Here is a 14,160-nt window from a genome sequence, read left to right as displayed (position 1 = left end):
GATAACACTGTTCAGGGACCATTCCACTGGTCTTATTCGAGAGCGGCTTAAAATGTCTGCCTGAATGTTCAGAGATCCTTGAATGTGGACTGCTGACAGACTCTATAGATTTTTCTTGGCCCAGGAGATAATCTTTTGACACAGTTTGATGAGGGGTGTGCTCCTGGTATCCCCTTGCTTGTTTATGTAACATGTGATTGTCGGTCTGTACCTTCACATGCTGGTTTTTTAGCTGGGTCTGGAAGAATTTCAAAAACAGAGTCCTGTCTGTGTAATCCCATTTTTCCTGAACCCAGAGATGGGCCCCCTAACCTGAGGATGAGGCATCGGTTGTCAGGATCTGGGGTTGAACAAAACATAAAAATTTGCCGGCCACCAAATTCTTCCTCAACCACCAACTGAGGCTGACCCTGATCTGAGGAGTTAGTACAATCGGTTTGTGGAATCCTGCTGGAGATTTGTTCCAAACACCCGAAATGTTGAGTTGTAGCTGTATGAAACGTGCCTTTGCCCAAGGAACTGCTTCTATTATTGAATTCATCAGACCTAATTAGGACAGAAAAAAAACTCCTAGGAGACTTACAGGGCAGTCGGTTAATTGATTTATTGTTAATTAACATTGTTATTGTGTTCTTCTGTTATAATTAGGACTCCAGACTCTTTACCCATCAGTGCTGCCTGAAGAACGAGAGGAATCCAGAAATATCCACTCCTAATTACTTATAGGAGAGATTTGGAGGGATTCTGCGGTAAAACTCGTCTGTATTTGCCGCTCCCCCAAAAATAAGAAGCTCTAATAGGAGCTGCACCCCACTCTGACTCAATGAAATCAGTGATAGCATGCGTAGTAATGTTCAGTGAGATACATTTGGTGAATTTCCCCACTGTGGGACTAATAAAGGGTTATCTTATCTTATTTTGGCAGATGTGACAATTGTGAGACATTTTGCATTTTGAAGACTGACGTAACTGCAGCAATACTTCCCACCAGTCACTTTTAAGACGGCAATTAGGAAGCTATCGTCTTCACCCAGCAGCGGTCACAACTGAAGAACCGTCCAGCAGTAGAGCCTTGAATCTGACTCCTCCCACAAGTGGGGCTGGTCACATGATCATGACATCATCACAGGTCCTTTAGTTCCTGCAGCAGCACAGCCTGAAGCCAGACTCCTCCCATACATGGAACTGGTCACATGGTTATGACATCATCACAGGTCCTGGTGCTGGCGTTGCCTACTGAAACGCACTCACATTGGTGGTTTATTGTTGGTTCAGTTATTTTGTCCTCACTAATTGGCTAGTCTATCAGTCACTTTGCCACCAGCAGCCAATCAGAAGTTCCCTTCATCTCTAGCGCAGGTCAGCTTCCCCAGCAGGACATTGGAGGCTCAGATCCTGGAGCTGTTCTGCTGAAGCTTGGAGTAAGTAATGTGCTGGGGATGTCATGTCAGTGAGAGGAGCACATACTATATAACGTACTGCGTGTATACTGTATATATATCTGCTCATGTTTATTTTGTCTTGTGTCTGTTTATACCATATGTGGCTTCTTTGTGTGTGTATACTGTATATATTGTCATGTTTATACTGTACAAATGAGCTTGTGTCTTTGTAGAACATATACACGGATCTGTGTATGTCATGTGTATACTGTATAGGCTTGTTCATTTGTATATATAGCGCCAGCTATTTGTATATCATTAGGCAGGATAATGGTAGGTTCACAAGTGCGATGTGTTTCTGATCTATACGTTTCTTTGTTTTTATGCATGTAAGTTAAAGGGGCAGTTATATTGCACACGTTATTGCGACCTGCTTTGTTGTGTGAAGAGATGAGCGGACCCAATCTTTAGGTTTGGCAGTTTCGCCTTACCCGGACATGTTGCTTGATGGGCTGCAGATCAGGAAGCTTATAGGAATGGCTGTGATTGGCAAAGTGGACACACTTTTAGCTTCTAGTGCCCTGGTTTTTGAAAAAAAAGCCTTTTAAAATTATGCAAATAAGCCTGAGGGGCTCGAGGCCCCATAAGATTTATGGAGATGTCTGGAGATCCTCAGGCTCATTTGCATTATTTTTAAGGCCCTTTTTTTCTCAAAAACAAGGGCACAACAAGCTAAATGAAGAGCAGATCCTGCCAGAGGGGGCGCACACCAGTATGTCCGTATGTTTGGTTTACAGTTCTTGATCCTGGTGATAGATGTCCTTTAAGTTAGTGTAACATACACTGCACTTCTTTCCAGGTTACAGTTACTGTGGCTTCATGGCAAGGGTTTTTTATTGCATGAATTATGATGACAAATAAATTTACACTGAATCAAATTTTGGGAAAATTATATTTGTGAATGAGCTAAATCTAATTTTTTTAAAAAGTTCCCTCATCTTTAGTTATAACCCTTCCTCGTTTTGTTTTGGTTCATCTTCTATCCATCCAGGTTCTAACATTATAGGATTTCTCTGAAAAATAAATATCCAGAATTTTCCTCGGAAAATGGAGAGAAAATGGGAAAAGACAGTAGAAAGAATATATCAGCTCACCCTAGAGATTCTCTTCTATATTACTGGAGAGGTGAGAGATTGTGATGAGGTCACATTACATCATTATCTATGGGAATAACAGATGATAGGACTGGAGAGGTGAGAGATTCTGGAAATGTATGGAGGGAGATTTATCAATGTGTCTCTCCATAACCAGGATTACACAGTAGTGAGGAAGACCTCTAGTGGGCGCTGTCAGGCCCCTGTGTATGAAGGACGGGGGAGAACCCTGAGCCCAATCCCGGCTCCTCCACCTCACCCCCTGATACATGATGACATCAATGAGCAGAAGATCCTAGAAGTCACCCACAAGATGATGGAGCTGCTGACTGGAGAGGTGACACTGCTGGGAATGCTGGGACATTATACAGTAACGCTATGAAGGGATCTGGGTGATGACGGGATCATTGTGTGTGTCAGGTTCCTATAAGGTGTCAGGATGTGGCTGTCTATTTCTCCATGGAGGAGTGGGAGTATTTAGAAGGACACAAAGATGTGTACAAGGACGTCATGATGGAGGACCACCAGCCCCTCACATCAGCAGGTAATAGACAGGACTAAATCCACACGTCCTTTCATTATCTGTATGGAAAGAAGGAATTCAGTCTCTGGATGTTTCCTACAGGTAGATCCAGTAAGAGAACATCACCGGAGAGATGTCCCAGTCCTCTTCTTCTACCACAGGATTGTTCAGAGGAGAAATATGTCCCCCAGGATCATCAGGTAGATGGAGATGAGACTTCATGACATCTTCTGGTGGCCTCCTCCTTGCAGTAATGTTTGACTAAATAACTCCTTCATCATATTTATCATGAACTTTGTTCGTATCAGTTCGTTTATTATAACAATCCACCAATAACTGATAAATTCTTTTGTATAAACTAGTCTATAATTGAAGTCTTCTCCATTGGTTGGCAACTTCTTACCATGTTTTTTCCTAGTTTGTGTATCAGGGTGAAGATGTGAAGAATATTCCTGCCCCAGAGACATATGTGAGGGGCGATGAGCGATGTAAGGAGGAGATTCCTACAGGTAACTGCCCAGGTGAGTAGTAACCACTAGATATGAATGTATAAAGGCCAAAGAACTTGGATATAACTGGTAATTGTTGAAATTTTTTTAAATTCAATCCATGCGGTTAAAGAGAACATGTCATGCTCGTTCAGAGCTTTGGACGTTTCATACGTCTGTGCTTCCTCTGGCTCCTGTAGAGGAGGTCTGTTTCCAAAGCAGGACATTGGAGGTTCAGATCACGGAGCTGTTCTACGGGAGCCTGGAGTAAGTGATGTGCGGGACGATGTCAATGGGAGGATGGGAAGATGTAGTCTTCCGATGGGAGCTAGTTGAAGCACAGACACACGAAACCGCCCATAGCTATTTTTGTGCTTGGCATGTTCGAGTTTGGTTTGAAAAAGTTTTAACCATTATCAGTGATTTCCAAGTTCATTGTCTTTTTACATTGTGTCCTGCAACCTGCAAAGCCTGTATCTCTTGTGCATCTTGATGTCCTACACATTTGCATCCCGATCCATCTCGACAAGTCTTATGTCCCATTTACAGAGACTTTGTCAACTAACTTACTGCTTTACTTCTATCTATTCACTAGATAGGAGAACAAGCGAAATACCTGGACGCACCATGTTATATCTATATGATGTTAAGGTTACTAATAGTGATGAGTGGACCCAATAAAATTCTGGTTCGGCTGCATTAGAATGTTAAAATTCTGTTTAAACCCCGACCAAACTACTCCAGGTGTGTGCGTGCTGGAACAGTTGTGCCACCATATTGGAGAGGGTCATCAATCCTGTTGATCGTGGAGCTGCGATACCCTCCAAAATGGTGGTGCCCAGCATTGCTGGCAGGTTAATGCTGGTGACCTTGCCAGCTACTTCAAAAGAGTTAAATCCCGCCTACATCGTGGGCGTTAACTGTAGGGGGAGGTTGAGCCAAATCCAACCCCAAACTTTGAGGTTCCGGTCCACCCAACACTAGTTACTAATCTAAAAATAACACCTTCCCTTTAATATTTTTTGGCAGATGACTGGACCAGAAGATTTGAGGGACATCTGGCATCTTCAGATATTAAAACCGAGGATTGTGAAATTATCAATGATACATCTAAAGAATATAACATTGTAATTATACCCTCTGCCCCCGACAGCGAAGATCTATCATCAGATATTTTACAGTTCACAATTACGGATTCGTCACAGCAAAGCCAAGGAGCTCACACAAAGGAGAAGCTGTATTCATGTTCTGAATGTGGGAAATGCTTTAACCACAAACCAGATCTTGCGAAACATGAGAGAACTCACACAGGGGAGAAGCCATTTTCCTGTTCAGAATGTGACAAAAGTTTTACAGACAAATCAAATCTTGTTCGGCATCAGAGAATTCACATAGAGACGAAGCCATTTTCATGTTCAGAGTGTGGGAAGTGTTTTCACCAAAAATCAGACCTTGCAACACATCAGAGAAGTCACACGGGGCAGAAGCCATTTTTATGTTCAGAATGTGGGAAAAGTTTTAACTGGAAAGCTGATCTTGTAAGACACCTGAGAATTCACACCGGGGTAAAGCCATTTTCATGCGCAGATTGTGGCAAATGCTTTCATCAAAAATCCGATCTTGTTAGACATGAGAGAATTCACACGGGGGCAAAACCATTCTTATGTCTAGAATGTGGGAAATGTTTTACTCAGAAATCAACTCTTGTTCACCATCAAAGAACTCACACCGGGGAGAAGCCGTTTGCATGTTCAGAATGTGACAAAAGTTTTAGAGAAAAATCCAATCTCGTTAAACATCAGAGAACTCACACAGGGGTGAATTTATTTTCGTGTTCAGAATGTGAGAAGTTTTTTAGCCGCAGGTTGGATCTTGATACACATCATAGACTTCGCCACGCAGTGGAGGAACCATTCTCAGGCCAAGACTGTGGAGAAGGTTTTAGTTGGGCGAAAAATCTTGCCGGCCATCTGTAGAGTTTAATTGGCGTATAGTGATATTTTGATTCGGAATCACAAAATTTATGTTCTTGAACACGAAGAACTTGAATAGAAAAGTAGCCATCTTTGTCCAAATATGAAAATGTGCAGTTTTTATACTATTTTCATCAGAGCGATCCTATGGCTGCTTTTCCTGAATGCGAAAGATTGGCGCAACGTACTGGGCTCCATTCTACAGCCGAGCCGAAACGTTCCAGGGTTGATGGGAACATCAGTCTATGTGGCAATGACCACATCAAGTTGGTCCAGTTACTGATCCCGTTGTCACCCCGTAACTCTTCCAATATGGTTATGTGCTGCTGACTGGTTCTTGTAGGAGTTGGCCAACGATTCCCCAAGATCTTCTATGTACATACGAGGCAAGGACTACGAAAAAATTACAGCAAAACAAGTCTACTCTACCCGGCAATTCTGTGGAGTGAAGCCTTTGATAAAGGAGTGCACAGCGGCATGGGGCCAGGATAAATCCACAAAGACGAGGCCACTTGCCGTGGCTCCTCCGTAATGAGATCAAAATCTTCTTAATGAGTATTCCAGTATATAAAACATTGGGGCACAATTACTTACCCAGTCCCAATCCGGACTGTCCGACGAGGATGAACTCTGCCAAGATTCATGAAGATTGTGCGCCCCATATCCTGCATGTGTCGCTTCCCTCTCAGGTCCACCGGAGTTCACCTTTTTCTTCCCGGTGTATGTAAGTGCTTGGCTTGCGACACAATTTTTAAGTTTAATCCCGCACTTAGTCCGAATCCGTTGGATCGTCCGACGGCCCGCCCCCCAATTTGTGTTGTGTGAAAGCCAGCGCGATTGCCACACAACCCGATCATGTGCGACACAATCCCTGGGGCGATCCCCGAAAAGTCGAGAAACCCGATGAAAATGCGGCCGCGGGACCCTTAGTAAATAAGTCTGAATATGTCGTGTAGGGAAAACCTACATTAAAGTAAGCAAAGTAAGGCTTCGAAATCAGCTGAAATGCGAAGGCTTTCCGTCACAGACACCGCGTTTGTTAAATTTTTTTAAATATAATATTTGCTAATTAAAATTGTTTAGATTTTATTACGGAGGAGCCACAGCAAATTACCTTGTTTTTGTAAAAAAATAATTATTGCATAATTAATTGTAACCCGAAATCATTGCATGGAACCTTACAAAGAAAAAATAAAATGTAAAGATGTTATTTGTCTCCAAGTGAGAATAGAATTATTGAAATCACTGATCCAGGCTCGGGAGGCTCCTGATTGGTCTAACACAGCAAGTCTATACTATACATGAGCAAGGCGAGGAGAGGGGTAACAGGGGGGACACACCACTTTCTCTCTCCATGTGCCCAGCCTCATTTACATAATAAAGAAAAGATGATTCTAGAATGATTAATGTATGGATCAGGCTGGGATGGATCCTTGTGAGCTGCTCCAACAGGATGTGGGGACAGAATTAGTGACAGAGACCTGATGACAGGTGTCTTTTTATTGCTGGGGAGGATTAAGGCATGTGGGAGCACCTGGGCGCCAAATCTGCTGGAGGTCCCCCAAATACATCCTCCATGAAGTGATACATCTATATATACAGCCTCCACCCCCTAGTAACACATCTATATACACAACCTCCATGCCCCCCCCTAGTAATACAGCTATTAAACAGCCTCCACACCCCCCAGTAATACAGCTATATACACAGCCTCCAAACCCCCAATAATACATTTATATAAACAGCCTCCACCCCCCAGTAATACACTTAGGCCGGTTCCACACTTGTGAGTGTGATGCGATGAACTCGCATCACACTCGCAACGCATGCTGCTCGGATAGCACGGGCCGAACACTGCACACCGGGACTGAACTGACATGCTGAGTTCACTCCTGGTGTGCAGCGTTGCGAGTGTGATTAGAGTTCATTGCACCACACTCGCAAGTGTGGAACTGGCCTTATATACACAGCATCTACGCCCCTATTAATACATCTATATATACATCCTCCACCCCTGCCCCAGTAATACGCCTATATACACAGCATCTACGGCCCCCTAGTAATACATCTATATATACAGCCTCCATGCCCCCCCCAGTAATTCATCTATATACACAGTGTTCACGCCCCCCAGTAAAACATCTATATACACAGCTTCCACCACCCCCAGTAATAAATCTATATACACAGCCTCCATGCTCCCAGTAATACATCTATATAAACAGAATCCAACACCCTTAGTAATACATCTTTATATAGACAGCCCCCCTCATCTATATACAGTAATACAATAATTACATTGTACTCACCTACCTCCGTTCCCATGGTGCACGCCGCCCTTGTCTTCTTTAAGGACATCCGCATACTGGCGCAGGGTGTGATGTCACTGCTACCAGTGCCAGGACGGCGGCGCTCCACGCAGGGGTGAACCAGGCCTGAGGAGCTGCCTGAGGCGACCTGTAGAAAGACTTCCCTCCTACACCGGTCAGATAGTGATTTGGTATGCTCACTGCAAATAATCAATTGGGACACCCACAGATTACAAGAAGTGGGGTCCATTGTCCTGCAAGTGAACAGAGTACAACAGGCTCCCTGCTGCTGTATCCATCTCTATGGCGCTGAGGCTGATGGTTCGGCACCGTACTCAGCTATCTCCATCAGCGCCAAAGACTGTGAATGGAGCGGCAGCGCTCATGTCCGTCCTTCTGCTCCATTCATTGGGATACAACGGACCCCTGTTCTTGTGCCCCTTTACTACCGCGGCCGTGTATGAGGCTTCGTTTCTATAGGACAGGTTGTGCTCTCTAGTGGCTTCATGTAATATTCAATGCAATGTACAGGAAAGGGGAAGAATTCCTATCAGATAATTATTAAAATATTTAATAGAAAAATCGGGTTAAAAGTGGTGTGGTGTGGGGGACTGGCTGGACTGAGGCTCCCTATTATATATTTAATAGGGAGCCGTACAGGAGCCAGAAGAGCCGGACTGGCCATCACTAGTTTGAAGGAGTCATGTGAGGAGGTAGCTTCGCCCCTTGTCCCCTCCCGGAGTTACAGTCTGAGCCCAGGGGAGACACAAGAGAAGATGACTGATCTGGGGGAACGTGGGAAGGTAAGAAACAGAGTTTTTTTTTGTTTAATACCCACAGGAGGACACATGAAGAGAAGCATGGAGTACAGGAGGAGGCTGGAGGATAGGAGGCCACAGAAGGAGGATAGAGTACAGAAGGAGGTGGCTGGAAGACAGGAGACTACAGGAGGAGGCTGGAGGACAGAAGGCTACAGGAGGAGGCTGGAGGACAGAAGGCTACAGGAGGAGGCTGGAGGACAGGAGGCTACAGGAGGAGGCTGGAGGACAGGAGGAAACTGGAGGACAGGAGGCTACAGGAGGAGGATGGGGGACAGGAGGCTACAGGAGGAGGTTGGAGGACAGAAGGCTGCAGGACAGGAGGCTACAGGAAGAGGATGGAGGACAGGAGCTACAGGAGGAGGATAGAGGACAGGAGGCTACAGGAGGAGGATGGAGGACAGGAGGCTACAGGAAGAAGATGGAGGACAGGAGGCTACAGGAAGAGGATGGAGGACAGGAGGCTACAGGAAGAGGATGGAGGACAGGAGGCTACAGGAGGAGTATGGAGGACAGGAGGCTACAGGAAGAGGATGGAGGACAGGAGGCTACAGGAGGAGTATGGAGGACAGGAGGCTACAGGAGAAGGATGGAGGACAGGAGGCTACAGAAGGAGGCTGGAGGACAGGAGGCTACAGGAGGAGGATGGAGGACAGGAGGCTACAGGAGGAGTATGGAGGACAGGAGGCTACAGGAGAAGGATGGAGGACAGGAGGCTACAGAAGGAGGCTGGAGGACAGGAGGCTACAGGAAGAGGATGGAGGACAGGAGGCTACAGTAGGAGGATGGAGGACAGGAGGCCACAGGAGAAGGTTGAATGCCAGGAAGAGGTTGGAGGACTGGCAGCCACATGAGGAGGCTGAAAACAGAGGAAACTACAAGAGGAGTCTTTTTTGTCCCTCTTTCTCTCGCCCACAAGTTGGGAGCTAAGTGACTAGTGTCTTTTAATACTTATGAACTGGGCGGGATATGGGTATCCTCCACACATGTTACACCCTGCTACCACCTGCTGTTCAGATATTGTTCTCTGTTATTATCAGCTGTGCATGTGGCCCAGCAATATACGTTACTAACATTTGGCTCCTTATGCAGCTCCTGAGCGATCTAATGATTATGAGCACCAGGCTGTGCGCCATCTGTGGATTTGCATTCACCAATTGTAGGCGTCATCATTTTGCAACCGCACAACAGGCCTTAAGGTGCTGTCACACCTCACATTTACACAATACAAGACACCTGGCGCTAATTGGCATGCGTTTACATGCAAATGCTTATGCGATTGGCCGCGGGCCGCCCCAGTGCGCTTTGGTTCCGTTACAATGTATGACACCACCATTACCAGCTAAACAGCCAGGTGTATAATATCTGAAATTTAGTGGCACTTATCAAATTTATCTAGCCGTCCTTATGTGCTACCACCTTATCCCTAAAACACCCAATGGGAAAAAGTAAAAGCTATTGCATAAAATATAAGTGTAGGTGGGCACTAATAAGGAAGGTTCCGGATTTCTTAGATAAATTAATATTTATTTGTACATCCAAAAAACATACAGATATAAAAATCAGACCTACAGACGTCTGTGTTAAAAATTGGTCTTTGTAACAAAAAGACAACTAGCTTGAAAAAATAAAAAATAAAAAATATAGCGCTTTAGAGATATGTTAAAAAATGGAGAGGAAAAGGTGATATCTTTTTGAAGGGTTCAGAGTTCGGATGCCGTATGAGAGGTAGGTATCCGGGAGGTATTTTAAGTGGCTGGCAAGATATAGGGCCCTATATCTGCATTGTAAGGCTACAAATCGGATCGGACCAGTATAAATGACAGGTAATCTTGAATGACTGTAGTCACACACTCGCGGTTAGACGGTTCTGGCTTGTTTTCATATTAGACAAAGTTTCTTCGCAATGGAGAATAATGAAGGGCAGTGTGGGCTGGGTACACTTTGGCGTCTCCACCGCCGTGTGTGTTGCGCAATGGCGCTCCAAGGTAGGTATTCTGGCGCGAGTCCTGCGACAAGCAGCAAAGCTTTTGTTCCGTCTTCTCCTTTTGCAGTCCCGGTCAATCGTTTTGCATCAGGTTGATGATAGCTGCACACAACGGGGTGCGTCCACCCCAAGCAATAGAGTTTACAACACAGGATATTCTGCTATAGATCTCTTATTGCGTTTTGAGTTCTTGGTGCTTTTTTGTGAGTGCTTGTTAGATGGGTCTCGATCCTATGATTTATAGCTGTAACTGTGGCTAGACGCGTTTCAGAGCAAACAGCTCTTTCCTCAGTAGCCTTTATGAACCTCCTTGTCTTTTCCTCTTTATATAAAAGTGTTCAGGGTGTTTTAGAAAACCTGACCCGGATACCTTGAACTAGAGCAAAATTTTGTTTGGCTGGAAATTGTGGACTGGATTTTGGTGACATATCTTTATCAGAAAAAGTTGTTGTTTGAATTATATTGTGCAAGAATATGTGCATTCATGTTCTCTTGAACGCTGAGATGTTTGTTTTGGAGACAATATAAGATAACAGGACACTTGGTAAGCTATGTAAACAAGTGTAAACAAGTGTAAACAATGTATTTGAAGCTAAATTTAAACAGTAACTCTTAGTGGGCTAAAGAGACCGATATACATAGTGTGTTCAAAATTACAATTCGTACAATGTTATTTAAGACATCTATTGTGAAGATGTTCCATTTGTATAGAATAATCCATATTCGTACAAGGTATACAGTATGAATCATTTACATAAACATGTGTAATCTTAAAAGTTATTTTGGTAATTAGATGACTAGTTTGTATATTTCTTTATTTTACCTAAACATAAAAGGCCTCAAGGTTAGGCTCCAAGATGTGTTTTGGAGCCTAACCTTGAGGCCTTTTATGTTTAGGTGAAATAAAGAAATATACAAACTAGTCATCTAATTACCAAAATAACTTTTAAGATTACACATGTTTATGTAAATGATTCATACTGTATACCTTGTACGAATATGGATTCATCTATACAAATGGAACATCTTCACAATAGATGTCTTAAATAACATTGTACGAATTGTAATTTTGAACACACTATGTATATCGGTCTCTTTAGCCCGCTAAGAGTTACTGTTTAAATTTAGCTTCAAATATATTGTTTACACTTGTTTACATAGCTTACCAAGTGTCCTGTTATCTTATATTGTCTCCAAAACAAAGATCTCAGCGTTCAAGAGAACATGAATGCACATATTCTTGCACAATATAATTCAAACAACAACTTTTTCTGATAAAGATATGTCACCAAAATCCAGTCCACAATTTCCAGCCAAACAAAATTTTGCTCTAGTTCAAGGTATCCGGGTCAGGTTTTCTAAAACACCCTGAACACTTTTATATAAAGAGGAAAAGACAAGGAGGTTCATAAAGGCTACTGAGGAAAGAGCTGTTTGCTCTGAAACGCGTCTAGCCACAGTTACAGCTATAAATCATAGGATCGAGACCCATCTAACAAGCACTCACAAAAAAGCACCAAGAACTCAAAACGCAATAAGAGATCTATAGCAGAATATCCTGTGTTGTAAACTCTATTGCTTGGGGTGGACGCACCCCGTTGTGTGCAGCTATCATCAACCTGATGCAAAACGATTGACCGGGACTGCAAAAGGAGAAGACGGAACAAAAGCTTTGCTGCTTGTCGCAGGACTCGCGCCAGAATACCTACCTTGGAGCGCCATTGCGCAACACACACGGCGGTGGAGACGCCAAAGTGTACCCAGCCCACACTGCCCTTCATTATTCTCCATTGCGAAGAAACTTTGTCTAATATGAAAACAAGCCAGAACCGTCTAACCGCGAGTGTATGACTACAGTCATTCAAGATTACCTGTCATTTATACTGGTCCGATCCGATTTGTAGCCTTACAATGCAGATTTAGGGCCCTATATCTTGCCAGCCACCTAAAATACCTCCCGGATACCTACCTCTCATACGGCATCCGAACTCTGAACCCTTCAAAAAGATATCACCTTTTCCTCTCCATTTTTTAACATATCTCTAAAGCGCTATATTTTTTATTTTTTATTTTTTCAAGCTAGTTGTCTTTTTGTTACAAAGACCAATTTTTAACACAGACGTCTGTAGGTCTGATTTTTATATCTGTATGTTTTTTGGATGTACAAATAAATATTAATTTATCTAAGAAATCTGGAACCTTCCTTATTAGTGCCCACCTACACTTATATTTTATGCAATAGGTGTGTAATATCTACCTGCTGTATGCTCAGATTTACATCACTGATGTGACGCTACATGACATGTGGGCGGAGCATGTGCCGAGTTTCTCTATCAGGTATGTCATGGACATAGAGGACGCATAGTAGAGTGTATATACATATTCTATCAAGTGTGTAATAAGAAAGTACTTGAGATCTATCATAGTATCATAGTTTATACGGTTGAAAAAAGACACTTGTCCATCAAGTTCAACCAAGAATGGGAAGGGATTTGATGAGGAAGGGATTTAGGGGAAACATAATATGTTTCTATAGAACATAACCAGCAATGTTATTTAGGTGTAAAAAGGCATCTAGACCCTTCTTGAAGCTTTCTCCTCTCCCTGCTGTGACCAGCGCCTGAGCTCGGCTATTCCACAGATTGACAGTTCTCATAGTAAAGAAGCCTTGTGTTGCCTCTGGTGATTAAACCTTGTTTTCTCCCGACGGAGACAGTGCCCCCTCGTCTTTTGATTTAATTTAATCTGAAACAACTTTCCACCATATTTTTTGTATGGACCATTCATATATTTAACATGTCACCGTAGTCGTCTCTTTTCCAGACTAAATAAATCTAGTTGTTTTAATCTCTCCTCATAACTGAGACCCTCCATCCTTCTTATCATTTTTGTGGCTCCTTGTTAAACCCTCTCCAGTTCAACAGTATACACTGTATACTGGTAGATCGCGCTTTCCCAGGCCTGGATACTCAGAGTTTGGACCCCTGGAAAACATTATGTCCTCTCAATGAAAGAAGCTCCAGACCAAAGGAGAGCCTTCAGCATCATGAGCGGAGTTTGGTCAAGTCTATAAGATCTGCAAAGCAGGCAAGTGGACCTCTCCATCCTCATCTATCAATCTCTACAGCATGGACTTCTCTGACTCCAATGGTTCAGCCTTCCGCAAAGGCGGAAATATGCCGACCTGAAATATCCATTTCCTTGATCCCGTGAGGCAGCACAACTTTCCCACCTGTTAAAGAAAAAATATTGCTTCATACTAAACAACGGTTGTGTTTGTGCTCCGGCCTTACAGTACAGTCCAAAAGTTTGGACGCACCTTCTCATTCAAAGAGTTTTCTGTATTTTCCTGACTATAAAAAGTGTAGATTCACACTGAGGGCATCAAAACTCTGAATTATCACATGTAGAATTTTATACTTATTATATACTTAACAAAAAAGTGAAAAAAACTGACAACGTCTTATAGTCTAGGTTCTTCAAAGTAGCCACCTTTTGCCTTTATTGAGCTACTGCCGAAATCCAT

The 14,160-nt window shown here is 43.3% G+C and overlaps 1 protein-coding gene across 1 annotated transcript in view; it reads left to right on the top strand.

Moving 5' to 3' along the window:
• The window catches only part of LOC140066009 (uncharacterized), a 36,995-nt gene extending 30,264 nt beyond the window's left edge, over nucleotides 1–6,731 (top strand). Inside the window, exons 3-7 of the mRNA XM_072113574.1 lie at nucleotides 2,697–2,873; nucleotides 2,957–3,080; nucleotides 3,162–3,259; nucleotides 3,478–3,580; nucleotides 4,577–6,731. Of these exons, the coding sequence (XP_071969675.1) occupies nucleotides 2,697–2,873; nucleotides 2,957–3,080; nucleotides 3,162–3,259; nucleotides 3,478–3,580; nucleotides 4,577–5,523 (1,449 nt within the window). The 3' untranslated portion in view covers nucleotides 5,524–6,731. The remainder of the gene's footprint in view (nucleotides 1–2,696; nucleotides 2,874–2,956; nucleotides 3,081–3,161; nucleotides 3,260–3,477; nucleotides 3,581–4,576) is intronic.
• Nucleotides 6,732–14,160: the final 7,429 nt, after the last annotated feature.

This window comes from Engystomops pustulosus, chromosome 6, assembly GCF_040894005.1.
Source record: "Engystomops pustulosus chromosome 6, aEngPut4.maternal, whole genome shotgun sequence".
Taxonomy (NCBI): Eukaryota; Metazoa; Chordata; class Amphibia; order Anura; family Leptodactylidae; genus Engystomops; species Engystomops pustulosus.
This window is presented reverse-complemented; position numbering and strand designations above follow the sequence as displayed.